Source organism: Ambystoma mexicanum, chromosome 1p, assembly GCF_040938575.1.
Source record: "Ambystoma mexicanum isolate Mex_15411 chromosome 1p, UKY_AmexF1_1, whole genome shotgun sequence".
Classification (NCBI taxonomy): Eukaryota; Metazoa; Chordata; class Amphibia; order Caudata; family Ambystomatidae; genus Ambystoma; species Ambystoma mexicanum.
In genome coordinates, this window is record NC_090921.1 from 226,953,249 (window position 1) to 226,968,473 (window position 15,225).

Consider the following 15,225-nt stretch of genomic DNA (forward strand, 5'->3'; position numbering starts at 1 on the left):
ATGCTTGTCAGTTTGTTTGGTGAGTTGGAGGGTGGGGGTTCAGGTCTGTATGGATGCATGGTGAATGCTTGTGAGTTTGTATGGTGAGTTGGGGGTGGGGGTCTGCATGGGTGCATGGTGTATGCTTGTGGGTTTATGTGCCGAGTTGGGGGTCGGGGGGGGGGTTCGGGTGTATGCTTGCAAGTTTGTGTGCTGAGTTGGGGGTGGTGGGTTGGGGTCTGTATGAGTATGTATGCATGGTGCATGCTTGGTGGCATGGGGCATAGTGTTTGGTTGGGGGTGGAGGCCATGGGGAATAGTGTTTGCTTGAGCGGTGGGTGTCTTGGGGCATAGTATTTGCTTGAAGGGTGGGTGTCTTGGGGCATGGTGTTTGCTTGAGGGGTGGGTGTCTTGGGGCATAGTGTTTGCATGAGGCATAGTGTTTGCATGGGGGTGGGTGTCTTGGGGCATAGTGTTTTCATGAGGGGTGGGTGTCATGGGACATAGTGATTGGTTGAGGGGTGGGTGTCTTGGGGCATAGTGTTGGCATGGGGGTGGGTGTCATGGGGCATAGTGTTTGCTTGACGGGTGGGTGTCTTGGGGCATAGTGTTTGCTTGACGGGTGGGTGTCTTGGGGCATAGTGTTTGCTTGAGGGGTGGGTGTCTTGGGGCATAGTGTTGGCATGGGGGTGGGTGTCATGGGGCATAGTGTTTGCATGAGGTGTGGGGGCCATGGGGCATAGTGTTTGCATGAGGTGTGGGGGCCATGGGGCATAGTATTTGCTTGAGGGGTGGGTGTCTTGGGGCATAGTGTTTGCATGAGGGGTGCGTGTCATGGGACATAGTGTTTGGTTGAGGGGTTGGGGCCATGGGGAATAGTGTTGGCATGGGGTGGGTGTCTTGGGGCATAGTGTTTGCATGAGGGGTGCGTGTCTTGGGGCATAGTGTTTGCATGAGGGGTGGGTGTCTTGGGGCATAGTGTTTGGTTGAGGGGTGGGAGCCATGGGGCATAGTGTCGCACTCCAAGAGTGAACCCAAAAATAAAGCTAAAACAGGTAGTTAGGAGATGTACATCCTTTGCTTTTTGTGGAAACCTGACTCAACGAAGGCCATACTCCTCTTGAGCAATCCAAACAGTAAAGTATAGCAGTCAAAAATAATGGAATGTCCAATCAAGTGTCAATAAAATCTATATGATTTAAACAGACGATATGCAATAACTAAATCGAAATAAATAACAATGGAAAATGTGTAGTACAAAATATAAGTTTGAAATACAAATAAACATTACACCTCAAAAACGTATTCTTTTTCCATGTGTTTAATAAAAAATTGGGGGTTGAAAAAGCCTCCTGCCACGCCCCACCGTGCCTACCGCCCCACCCACATTTACTTTTCGGCCCACTATAGCCATCATGTAAGGTACTTTCGGCCCTCTGTCAAAATCAGTTGTGCACCCCTGTTATACAAGTTGACTGGCAAGGTGTCAGGAGAAAAGCTGGAGCATTTAGGCTCTGGATGTAATGGAGAGGTTAAGGTTGCCCATAGGAGAAGGGACGTCAGCTGGGGGAATTCAGAGTAAGAGGTCAACATCAGAAGAGGTTAAAGATCGATCTCAGCAAGAGGAGCAGGAGTGAGGAGTTGGACCAAGATATGCTCAAAGGAAGATATGAAATCAGGGAGAGCAGAGGTACCGATTTGTCCTGATGATCATGGGACCAACATAACCCCCCCCACCCGCCCTTTTTGGAGAGACAAGGGGAGTGAGAGAAAGCGCCAAGTAGATGTGAAGGGCTGCCAGGGAGACAATGTAGCATAAGGAAAAAAAAAAAGGTTTCAGTGATGGCATCCACATATTTAGTAACAGAGTATAGTGATTGGGCTTTCGAGAGACCCAGTGTGAGGTCAGTAGGGGTGGAGGTAGGGGAGACAGTTGCTGGGTTAGATAAAGGTATGGACTGGAGTGGGTGTAATGTGTGTGTAAGAAGCAGCCTGAACGGGGTTTGGGAGGAGGATGGGGAGCAGAGGGAATACAATGGGGTGGTCAGGGACCATGAGCGAGAGAATTAAATAAAAACGTAGAAGAGAAGGATTGGCATGACCATGGAAGGCAGCGAGCAACTGGGGGAAGTTGCAGAGGTGACCACAGGGTCCTAGGCAACTAAGCACTAAGTTAAATATACAGGATGCTAGGCAACCAAAAATGCAAATGATTCCATCATATTAAATTTGTCTATAGATAGTCGAGTAGGAGCAGACAACTCATACTGATATTCCTTAAAGTATTCATTCATATGCAGGAGCATTTACTCCATACTTGCACGGCTTTTAGGAGCAGGCACACATTCTTCATACCTACATGACCCACATCCCACCATCACAACCTCACATCATAACATTTCCCTAAAGAATGTCAGAAAGGAGCTGCACTATTTATACTTCACAATGCTCAATTTTGGATTTTCAATTTATTTATAGCTCTACCCTCCCCTAAAAGCAGCAGTTGTCCTCACTGGCATTTTATTATTTTGTGCAGTAATTTCTTCTACAATCTATCATTCATCACTAAAAAATCGCCTTTCACATCCACTTCACACACTTACCTTCCAAAGCAAACTAAAGTACGAGGATAATACATTATAACAAACAGATCACATTAAGGGACAAAAAAATAACCCAGAATCAGGATACAAGACATTAACATGGTTTTTTGGCATGCCTTTGCATGAACATTTCACTGCATTTTCATGAAGGCCAAGCAGTCATATCCTACCTTTTACCATCCCAGCCACCCAACCCCCAATCTTGTGCACCTGCTCCTCAACCCTCACCTCTAACAATGCTGCAATTAATGCTGTGAAATAGCTCTTCATTGAATTCAGTGAAATGGCTGCAGTGGGTTGAGGGGGGATGCCCATCAGCATGAAACTCGGTCTTCGCTTCTACTTTTGTGGAAAGAGCTCAATACCCACATCTTCAAGGAATGGCTCCCCACCAATACCTAGGTCAACACACCCTCCACTCCCCATCTAACGTAAGACTGACCAATGTTCTCACCAGCTTCCCCTCCTGGTTGCTTGTAGATCCCTTGCTGCCAAATTGTGCATCATCCCCCGCCCCAGTTAGCTTCCCGCTCCATTGTACCTCTGCTTCCCTCACAGTGTACTATGCCATTGACTTGTAAAGGGCTCTGTTGCTTCTCAAAGCTAGGCCCACGCTCAATATAATAACCCAACAACATTAGCACCCTGGGAGGGGCCCTAGTCAGTCAGGTGGCTCGGAACATGGACTGTGCTGTAGAATACAAGCCCTTGTTCAGAGCTCCATGGGCAGTCAGCACCCCCTTCGCCTCCCCAATCTCCTTTCACCAATTAGCACCCGTGCAGTGTCCTGCATGGGTGCCAACCGGGTCTTTTTAAAGAAAAAGAAAAACGTACCTTTGTTGCACGGCCCATGCCGCACAGTGCTGCTGTCTGCGAAATCAATGTTCCATGTTGATAATGTCAGTCATCAACATGGACAACAGACTACAGGGGCAGCAGCACTGCGCAGTAGCCGGTCACACATTCTCAGTAGGGAACTACACAAGTGCTAATGGCGATATTAACAGGGTCTGTGTCGACCCTTTGCTGCCCTCGGGCACTTAACTTGGGCAGCGGACCATGACAGGCAGGGTCAGCCCACCGCCTCGGTTAATCACCTCAATATAACCCTGCAGGCTGCCAAGCATCAATCAAATACTGCATGTCCTACTTACACTGCTCCTCTTTGGTGTAGTAATATTCTTTGTTGATCACAATCTTGTCCTGCACTGTGACAAACAGCAATTCAAATGAATTCATCACTTCGATGTTTCGTCCCTCCTGCTTTCCAATCAGAGCCCCAATCACTGTAGGGCGAGAAAGAGAAGATGTTAAAAGGGGAGAAAGGAAGGGAATCTCTTACACAACAAAGGGTCAGATCACTACAGGAACAACAGTATCAAAGGAGAGAGGATATTGGGGGCGGAGGGGACTTTCAACGCAATTTAGGCCAGGTCATGGCAGACATCAGGGTAATGGCTGACAGCTAAAAAGAAAGAGGGACAACAAAATAGGTGGGATGATTATCTGCCACAAAGGGTAGAGCTGACTTGCCTTTAACAACTAGAAACCACAAACCCATCCTGTGGCATGTCTTTAGAGGAACAGTATGCAGCAGTCCAGTCAGCCAATAGGCCGCCTAGATGTTAGGACTCCTGTTACCAGTGTGTGGAACTTCATCTACTGGCTGCAGACTATAGAAGGTGATCAACCCAACAACAAATCAAACTATTGGCAAAGTCCATAATTTTGGCATTTCCGCTTGTTTATTACACGTATAGGTCCCTGTAAACCATTTAGCTGCATCTGCAGTTTGCATATGGGCACTTATGCTCAGGTGCGTATACCAAGTGGTGAAGGCCTTTCAAAGCCTTTTTCGGGCTGTTCAGTAGGTCTGTGTTATTGCTCCCACACTCTTCAGCCTGTGAATAAATCAAATTGTGGAAGAAATGGCAAGGTGCGAAATGGATGCAACCCTATTGAAGGGGTAAGAAAATGGGAATCTTCCTTTTCGCTGATGATACAGTATTGATTAGTAAAACAAGAGGGGGCATCCAAAAGTTGATGAATCTATTTGAAACCCTTTCATTGAGGATGGGGCTTGAAATTAACCTTTCAACAACTAAGGTAATGCTTTGGTCTAAGAAGCGCAGAGAATTAATTTCCCCAATCTATCTAGGATCTACTGAGAATATGAGGGTTGGCTTTTACGATTTCTTGGGGATTCACCTTGATGAGAGGCAGATGGAAAAACACATTGCCAAGTCTGTACAAGGCATAAATTCGTTTTCAAAAATTGATTAGCAGAGTTTGCCAATAAAAATGTTCTTGATTAACAAACACATTTAGCAATGTTGTACTAATATTTGTAATGTCACTAAAGATCATTTGTACCCAAGACATAAAATGAGCAACACTTCTGCATTTGTGTGTACCAGGTAAGACATTAGTAAGATCGGTCCGGCCTTGAAAATTCTTTACAATTCCGCAAGACGTGTAGGTCGAGTAACTTGGTTTACCTACGAGAAATGAACTTGACCAATGTAACGGATTTAAAAGAAATGTGATGCGCTTTCTGTAAAATGGTGAATGTCACCACAACCCCACTTGTTTGACACACTGCTGCCACCCAGAGGCCAGAGATCCACAGTGAAACATTTAACCTTTATTACAAAGTAAATGTGAAAATAAAACATCCCCTGCAAATGGTACTCATCTTAAATAAAATCTACTCTACTATGCAAGTGGGCGAGTAGACTTTGCGAGCCCTGGGTGAGCGCCTGTAAAATGTAAAAGGTTAGTTGCATGCATAGAGACACAAATAGATAGGATAAAAAGGCTCTGAAAACAGTTTGGCCAGCTCTCTCCTGCAGGTGCAAATATATAATTATAGAGACTATTGAGGCCAACTACTGTGTACGGTATTACAGTAGATCTGTAGGTGTACAGACTGGATGGAACTATTAAATACTACGTTAAGTAAACAGTCAGTTTTGTGTATTCATTATACGAAAGGAAAGAAAGTAAAGAGGATAAGCATAGTGGATGGCGAAGCGGGTAGAGTACTGGGCAAAAAAGGTGGAATATTGTAGTTTGCAGCCATCACACTTTCAGGATAGCTGGTATAAAGCAGCAGGGTGATGGGATGCCAAGGTGTATGGGATCAGCTCATAGGCTGAGCACCAGTTGCACTGATTAATGCAACCAGCAGGTACAGAACTAGGTTTGCGATCAAAAGCTTTTGCCATGTGATCATGTACATTTTCAAAAGTGTTCACTGGTCACTATGATGCATCTTCCCCAATCAAATTAAATCTCATCGACACAGATTTAGATACAACAAGCTAAACGTTACTGGAAAGCATGGAGACAATGAAGCTGCCGGGGACTTGGACGGGCAGATAAAACCGTTAACTAGGTACTGATCTAGATATTTCTTTAGATGCAGATTTTCAGGTTCGGTGAGTGCATAGATTCGACCGCATGGAATCTGTGCGCCTGGTATGAGATCGATTTGACAGTCGTACGATCAATGGGGAGGGAGTGTGTTGGCTTGATCCTTCTGGAAAACATCCTGATAATCTTGATAACCGGGGCAGCGGATTAGCTAGGCTCATGATCGTTGTCACTTCCTTGACCAAGGGTTCTTTTACTCGATAGCAGGTACGAGCAAATTCATCTGAGAAGGTCAGCCTCTTAGCACGCCAGTCGATGCAGGGATTGTGTGATACTAGCCATGGCATTCCCAGAATGATTTGGAATTGTGGGGCCTTAATTATATCGAACACAATGGCTTCCCGATGTCCGTTTTGGCACAGAAGTGTCATCTCAGTCGCTGAGTGCGTTACAGGGCCTGAAGCGATTTCCGTTCCGTCGACAGTAGTGACTAGATCTGTTGTTGCCTTTTCACAGAGAGGAAGGTTCATCCTTGTAGCCAATTCTTGGTCCATATAATTTCCAATGGCCCCGCTGTCGATATAAGTTTTGACTGCATGCATTCGAGGCGGCTGTTGGTGACTTAAGGATCATTGGCAAGGCTAGGTGTGAGGTCTGGAAGTCCTTTTCGCTTGACAAGCAGACCTCTACGCTTGTCGGGCGGGGTCGTTTTCCCGACTCTGGCTCTGCTTCCACTTTGCCGGCAACCCCAACTGCTCTGCTTCCAACTGCTCTGCTTCCACTTTGCCGGCAACCCCAACTGCTCTGCTTCCACTTTGCCGGCAACCCCAACTGCTTTCTTGGGTGGTTTCACAGGGCACTGAGGAAATGGCCGGCTGATCCGCAATACAAACACAATTGTTGTTGCCTTCTCCGGTCTCTTTCAGCCTTGGACAGTGGCCCGCGCACCCCTCCAATCTGCATGGGTTCGGCCAAGTCGGTGGTTTTAGACGCACTTTCCTTTGGGCGTACAAATACCTGAGTGTCTATTCTAGCTCGGTCGGCCTTACGGTTCTGTAGTCTATGATCAAGCTGAACCACCAAGTCTATATATTCAGCACAGTCTCCGGGAGGGTTGACCACTTGAGCCAAAAAATCCTTTAATTCACCTCAACCCTCAGTGAAACAGTGTTCTTTTGTCGTCTGGCCAGTCGGTTTCCACTACTAGCCTATTAAAAGTTGCGATATAAGTTAACAGATCTTGATTGCCTTGACGTAGAGACAAGAGTTCATTATCCAATGCCTGGCCCTGGGAATGGCGGGCAAAACGCTTCTCCATGTTCAATTGGAACCTCTGGAAGTCCCGCAAAATAGGATCATCCCGATTGACTAGTGGTACTGACCAGTCCGCCGCACTGCCACTGAGGTATGAAAGCACGAAGGCCACCTTAGATTGGTAGTTTGGGAAGGCTCCTGGTCTACATAGGAAATGTAGTCTGCACCGATTGATAAAGACCGCATACCTTTTTGGGTCTCCTGCAAAGCGTTCTGGAGGTGCCAAGGGTACGGTCCCTGGAAGAACCACTTGGACTGGATTGCTTGGTGTTGTTGGAACATTTGACCCCAATCCAGGTAACGGTGTTTGCCCAGCCTGTGACTGAAGCAGTTGTCTAGCGAGGTCATCAGTACGATCCTTGGCCACGATCAGTTCTCTCATCAAGGCATTGGTTTCCTGCCGAGCTGAATGTACCTCAGCCCTGAGTTCGCCCAAAAGCTGAGCTAGCTGATCTGTCTCAGAGGTTTCCTGACGCCCAGGTAGAGGATTTTGTATAAGGCTTTGCGTTCTGTCATGCTTACCTTGTCTCCACAGGGGCGTAGCATGTGGCTGCACAAATGAGGTCTGCGCTGGCGTGGTAATGCGCAGTTGTCTTACAATTTTGTAAGGTAGACTCTCCATCCTGCAATCTAGCAGGGGCGCGATTAATACAGTCTTTCCCAGGATCGAGTTACTTCACTGATCCGATGAGTGGTTCCCGAGTCTTGGAGAGCTGGGTCAAACAGGTAAGTCTCTATGCCAATAGCTGCTTGGTATAGGTGTTTAAAGTCTTAATTTTGCCTCAACACCTTTTGATCTGTGTCTTTGTCTTTTCTTTCAGGCGCGGCTTCGAATGGAGATTCAAATAGTTTTAAGATGCGGAGCAGATTTCCTTCTGGTGAGTTGAAGCGCAAGAGGGAGGCGCTGCAAGTCTAAATACTGGTTTCCCTTCCGTGTGCGACTAACCTGTTTCTTCTTTTTGCAGAAGCGGCACGACGCCGGAATGAAGAATGGAAGAACCGCTCCGAAGATGCTCCGGAAGAATGCTGAACCCGAGTGCGTCTTGCGGCCTGAACAAATACCTTCCCTTCAGCTGATGCGGAGGTCCGGGAGCGACTGAAGAAGCAACCGATGGAAGGATGCTGCAGGTAAGGCTTTGCTGTTGTACCGACTTTGTTTTCTCTTGCCTTTCTCCTTCTAGGTACCGATGGATGAAATTCTGAACGGGCGTGGCTGTAAAGGTTCGAGGACAGGACAGACACGGTGAGCGTTACGCTGCAGGAGTGCAGAATAAAGCGAAGCGTGTTCTGCCTGCAGGGCGTGGCTTAAATAGCCTTGCAAGTAGTTCCAGATAAAGTAGTTTCTTTACCACACCCTGTTCTTCAAGTAAAATAGTCCCTCAACCACACCCAGAGAAAGCTGAAAGGCTCAGCCTCACTAGACTGAGCAAGTAGTTCCATGTGCTTCATCCCATCTTATGAGCCTGGCGCCAAGACTGAGTCCAAGAGGCTCTGGGACACTCCCTTGGGGCATGATAAGTCCTTATGGGAGTCAATGACTGGGGGGGGGGCCCCCCATCGGATCCAGGGGGTTCTTAGCGCAAACCATGACAGCCTCCCCTAAATGTCGCCGCACACTGAGAAATTCGGATTACGAAAGAGCATATTAAGCAGAAGTACAAGGCTGGGTATTATAAATCAAGGTTCTCGGAGATGGGACCAGCTAGCATAATGGTGCTGTATCTTAAGGCTGAAACGCTCCTTTGGTCAAGAAAATTATTTGATTGAGTGATTTATAATGCACCTATACACAAGTGTTTCAAGGCGCAACCAGGCAAGGGAGGGGAACAAGGGAGAAACAACACAAAGTCCTAGTATCATTTAGATCGTGCGCAGACAAGAAGTGCAGGAGTAGGGGAGAAATGCACCCAGACCAGCAGGACCCTGGGAAAAGTGCAAGGAGGGCAGGGCCTCCCTAGGGAATCACACCCAGGTAGAAGAACGGCCAGGAGGCAGTGCAGGAAGGCCAGGGGGCAAGTGTGAGCTACAGGACCGATGAGCGAGGGGGCTGGTGTCCTGTATGGCTCAGAGGAGCACCAGGCAGCCAGGCAGCATCACTATGCAGGAGGAGGGGAAGGTTGGCAGAGGCGAGGCAGAGAGATGGGAGGAGGAGAAAAGGAAGGTCTTGAGGAGCTTCTGGAATTTAAGGAGATCAGGATCAACAACTTGAGGGAGGCACCTGCAGAGGAATGACCTACCACGCCAGTCCCTGTTTGGAGACATGACTCAGCCACAGAAAATTGGAAGTAGATGAGCGGAGGGCTCTGGTAGGAGGGTACTTCGGAAGAGTGTTGGAGATGGAATGGGCCCTGGCCGCAGAAAGCCTTGTGAACGATGCAGAGTGTCTTTAACTTGAGCCTTGCAGCCACCGGGAGCGAGTGGATGGATTTCAGAGCCGGAGAGATGCTGTTCCTGGGCTTGAGGCCAAGGATAAGTCTTGCGGTCCTTTTCTGAATGAGTTGAAGAGGGTAGAGTAGGGTAGATTGAGAAAGAGGACGTTGCAGTAGTCCAGCCTAGAGAGAACCAGGGCTTTGGAAACAATGAACCTCTGGGGCAAGGTCAGGAAAGGTAGAATACCTCTGAGGAGGTGCAGTTGGAAATGGGACTTTTTGGCAATGTCCGTGATGTGTGGAGAGAAGGAGAGATTAGTTGAAGGTGACCCCAAGGTTTTTTGCCTCACAAGAGGGCGAGGGCATAGGGCCAAGGGAGGCATGCCAGAGTGAGAGGGGAAAGTGCGAGCAGGGGTCCCAGTCCCGATGAGAAGGATCTCCATCCTGATGGCATTAATGCAGAGCTCATTAGAGGCGCACCATGCCTGAATAGCGGAGAGACAGTCAGGGATGAGTGCAGAAATGGAGGATGAGGGCGAGGGTATCCTGAAAGAGTTGCGGGTCAACCACATTGCACGGAAAGTTAGAGGAAAAGGTAGAGATCAGGAGGGCCAAGAGGGCCAAATAGATACTGAAAACCCAAGGGGAGAGGATAGAGCCCAGGGGAACACCACATGTGGAGAGTGTGGTGGAGGAGAGGAAGGGCCCACGTTCAACCTGGGAGGGTCGGTCTAAGAGGAAAGAGGATAGCCACGCCAGAGCCTGATCCGTGATGGCCAAGGTATCTCAGACAGATGATCAGGATGTTGTGGTTCACCGTGTCAAAAGCAGAGGAGAGGTCAAGGAGAATGAGGACAGAGGGAGAGTATGTGTCAAGGTTAAAGAGCAAATCTTCACGGGTGTTCAGGAGAGCAATTTCCATGCCTCTGGATGCTCTGAAGCCAGACTATTGGTCATGGAGGCAACCAACAGCTTCAGTGTGAAGGATTAGCTGGGTGATACCCAATTTTTCCATGAGTTTGCCCAGGAAAGGAGTGAGAAATCGGGTGCTAGTTTGCCGGAATAGATCGGTCGGTAGAACGTTCTTTTAGAAGAGGGGTACGCTCAATGGAGTGCTTGAGAGGAGAGGGGAAGACCCCAGTGGCGAAGGAGTGGTTGCAGAGATTGGCCAAGGCTGGAGTAAGTGTCAATGTTGTCCTTGATGGTTCTGGGGGGCAAGGGGACACCTGTTTGGATGAGACTTTCATAGACCGGATTTGTCTGGAAACCTCATCAGGTGCGACAGGAGAGAAAGCAGAGAGAAGGAGGGGAGAGGGGGCAGCCATGGAGGGTGGGAGAGGAGCAGATTAGAGTGAGGACAGGATGTCCTGAGTTTTAGTGGTGAGATGAGACCAGGGCCAAACAGAGGGTCTGGGTGGGTGTGGTGGAAGAGGAGGATACTGCCATAGGATTGGCCAGCTCCTTGCAGATAGTTCGGCCGTGTTGTTAAGAGGCCGCACAGATGCAGGGTTAGATATAGACCCTCTTTAGAGAGGATGGAGAGCCTATATTGCCTTTGGAGTAGGCGGCAGGACAGTTTGTCAGAGTGTGTACCCATTTCCGTTCAGCCGCTCTGCACTTGCATTTCAGGTCAGCCAGATCAGTCGTACCAAAAATTGCCCTTTTGGGCAGGCTTCATGCAGATCTACAACACACGGGCAAGGATGTTGAGTGTTAGAGATATAAAGGTGAAGGTTGGAAAGGGCTGGGTCAGGATGGGAGCCAGCCGCAAGAGACGGAGGAGAGCAAGTGGAGGCACAGTCTGCCACGGACACTCGTTTCATGGGTCGAATGACCGCGAAGGAAGGTGGCAGTGTTGTGTGGATTCTTGACAAGGGCACAGGAAGCTTCAAGTGAGAAGAGAAGGGAAGATTAGAGAGGGCAGTGTCTGAAAAGATGAGAACATCCAGGGTGTGTCCAGCAGAGTGTCTCGGACCAGAGGGTAGAATGGAAAGGGAGAGACAGTCACACAGGTTGCGGAAAGTCCTGAGGAGTCTGTAGAGGCCAGTTGGGTGTTGCGATCTCCAAGGAGGAGAAGCTGGGATGAAGAGGAAAGGAGGTCGGCCCATTCAGAGAGGAAGAGGGTGGCTTGGCCCAGTGGCTGTAGAAGGTGTCCAAGGTCAGAGGAGCCAGTAGAAACAGTCTGTAGACCAGGCATTCAAAGGAGGAGTAGGTTTGAGTGGGGGTTATGGCGGGAGGAATCCACTCATGAAAGATCACGGCCACTCCGCCACCTGGTCTATTGGGCCTGGGCTCAGAGAGGATCTTGTAGCCCACAGGGAGGAGTGCGTCAAAACTCGTGACAGAGCTTGCCTTAAACCATGTCTCGTTAAGAGCAAGAACATCTAGATCCAGAAGTTCAAGGAGGTAGCAGATGTCAGAGGAGTGTTTCCTACTCTCAACTCTCGCTCTGCTGTCAATGTGGAGCAGGTCGCCACTTTACAGAGGAGGGAGCAGGGGTCTCCAGCAGCTGGCAGAGGAGCCCGAGAGGTAGAGAGAGGAGGAGGAGGCCAAGGAGCCAGGGAGGGAACGGCCAAGGGTGGCAGTGTAGCTAGCAGAGAGGTGAAGGCCAGGGGAGGAAAGGGAGCCAGGAGAGAGGCAGTTGGCAAGGGCGACAATGAGGTAGATGGCAAAGGAGCCAGGGTGGTGGAAGAAGGTGGAAGAGGAGCCATAGAAGAGTTCACCGTAGTGGCAAAAGTAAGAAAGTTGTTGAGGCGAGGGAGGCGCCTATGTAGGAGGTTGGGCTGAGGCCCCTTTACCAGGATGGTACAATTAAGATAGACAATGACGACTCTGGAGGAATGGAAAGAGGCTAAGAGGACCCCCCATCGTGTGCCACCATTAATGTGAGAGGAGTAGTAAGGGGAGAGAAGAGCGACCATCTGAAGTGTCCATCGGTTGAGTGAAGGAACAGAGGATGTCGGTGAGTCTCTCTGGAGGAAGGGCTGACATAGGAGTTAACTATTGGAAGGTCTGGGTTGGAGACCAGTGTGTCCTTAAGCTGCTTCTTACCAGTTTTAGTGCGAGGAGAACTATAGGAGATAGAAAAACAGAGAAGATGGGAGGGAGACAAAGTACCACAAGGGGTGCAAGGGAAGGGGGCGAACCAGAGAGGAGGGACAAGCAGGCCTGCACTGCATCGCTCAAGAGGGCGCTATGAAGGGTGAGGGGTAAAACAGCCGGGGAGACAGAGGGGCAGACGGTACACTCAGCAGTACAAGCTACTTCCAGCAGGGAGGGGTTCAAGGGAGTGGGACGCTTATTTAAGACAAGTAGGCACGAAGCCTGCTTTTGAGACTATGGATACTCCCACTCGCAGTGGTCACAAGCTCTTGGGGCAAAGGAGACACACCAGTGTGCAAAATTTGTGAAAGGGGATGAAGATTTAAAACATTTCTTGTTTCTCTACCCCCCTGTATAGGAGTCTACGGCATAAGTGGCATACCCTAATCTATAAAAGGTATACGAGTATTGCAGTGGCACTGAAGCTTTTCCTATGCAACCAAAAGAAAGCAGAGCTCCAGGATCATCATTTCTTTAAAAGAGCCTGCTGCCTAAGAAGGAAATATATTGCTTAATTAAGTTATGACTTAACCAAATTTATATATCTAAGATTTTGTAATGAATCTGACACAGGTCTGTTAGTCGAGATAGACTTTTAGAATTTACTGAGATTTTCAGGTTGCCTTTCTGCCAATTTCAGAAGGATACATTGTGCGAGTAATTTGTACTTTAACTCTGTAATTTGTCTACATAGTTTTTAATTTTTTCTACTTTTATGGTCATGCGCTGAAAAAGTTTATTACTGCTACATGTATAGGCATCAATCCAGTAAATAGTTGGACCCTACATTACTAACTACTTTTAAAAGAAATACACAAAAGCTTGCAAGGTGCTATTTGCAGGTTTGCAAATGTATTTGTTATTGATGTATTTATAGAGCACATCATACTGGGCCAAAGGCTTAAGGGCGCTATAGCAAAGCAACTACAAATTAGTTAGATCCAGAAGCCAGAAAGGGAACAAGCACACACACCATCATGCGACACAACATTGTCATGCAAAGATGTGTGTTTTCAGTTTCCATTGAAACTCTTTCTGTGATGGTGCCTTGTAAATTGTGCGGCAACACGTTCCAGACAGCAGGTGCATTTGCGAAAAACGCTCCTCTACTGACACTCAAATTTAGTTTACAGATTCAGGTAATTTGATCTCACTGTTCTCTTTGGATCTCTTCAGCAACCTTTCCGCTAAGTAGGCAGGATTCTTTCCGCTAAGACAATTATAGGTAATGAATATCTGAAAAGAAATCTTTGCCTCAATAGGTAACCTGCAGATTTTTTCTAGCCAGGGACAGATGTTAATTTCTCTTCAGACCCTCCACCTCCCTTCACTGCACTATTATGAACCTGCAGCTTATTGTAATATCCTTTGCTGATACCCACAAGCAGACTATTACAGTAATCTATTTTTGAGCTTATGATGGCCCTGGCCACAGTAGTACAGTTCTGTTTTGACAAAAATGGTTAAAACTGCAACAGAAATTTAACAAAATATGCTGATCTGGACATAGGCTATTTACCTGAGCATGCATACACAGTTTGATCACAGAGGACACCTAGCATTCTGATCTTAGTGTACATGCTAATTTTACAGTCAGCTATCAAAAACCATTAATATTCCGGACACATACGTAGCCTTCCTGCTGTGCCAATGATCATCACCTCGGTCTTAACATTGAGGGCAAGACAATTCACCATCGATGATTGAATTAAAGAGCACACTATTTATGGTTACCGAATATACTTCATACACCCAGTCAGAGTAATAAGGCACTGGGTGTCATCTGCGTAATTTGTGACCACCACTCCCTGGTCTTCTAGCAGTTGGAATAATGGGAGGGTAAATGGGTTGTACAAGGATGGAGACAGTCATTAGTATGGCATGACACCATACTGGATCTCTATAGGAACTGCCGCTGCACTACCACAGCAGAGTGTTGCATTGCGGTTTTCCAGAAAGGACTTAACCAAGGCCGCCGCCAAGACAGAACGCTGCGACTTGTTGAAGTTTCTCAACCAGCATGGTCCACCAGGTCGACAGCTGCGGACAAGTCAAGCAGCATTAAAAGGACACACTACCCATATGAACTGGAGTATTCTTTATTACATGTCCAGCAGGGCTGAGAGTGCCCCATGTGCCGGTCTGAAACCAGACTGCCATTTATTCCTTATGTTATTTGAAAGATATATGATATGGCATTTGTAACGCGCCTATACACAAGTGTTTCAAGGCACGAAAGATGTTCTAAAACTTGAATATAGGCTATCGGGAATTATTAGCAAGAACGGCACGTCCGTGATTGCCCGATAGTTCAATGGATTCCGAAGATCAATGCCTAGTTTTATTAATAAATTAGTAATCCAGGCATTCTTACTCTCCGGGACATGACCCTCCTTAAACAATAAGCTGACAAATCTGGTAACAGATGCTGTCAAAGCAGGTAGCCAGGCTTTAATTGTGACTCCCGGACAGGCCTCACGCCG

General features: G+C 47.7%; 1 protein-coding gene across 1 annotated transcript in view; it reads right to left on the bottom strand.

Annotated features, from left to right (window-relative positions):
- COPS6 (COP9 signalosome subunit 6) overlaps positions 1–15,225 on the bottom strand; it is a 200,887-nt gene that overhangs the window by 124,765 nt on the left and 60,897 nt on the right. The window contains exon 3 of the mRNA XM_069646430.1: positions 3,737–3,868. Coding sequence (XP_069502531.1) covers positions 3,737–3,868 — 132 coding nt within the window. The remainder of the gene's footprint in view (positions 1–3,736; positions 3,869–15,225) is intronic.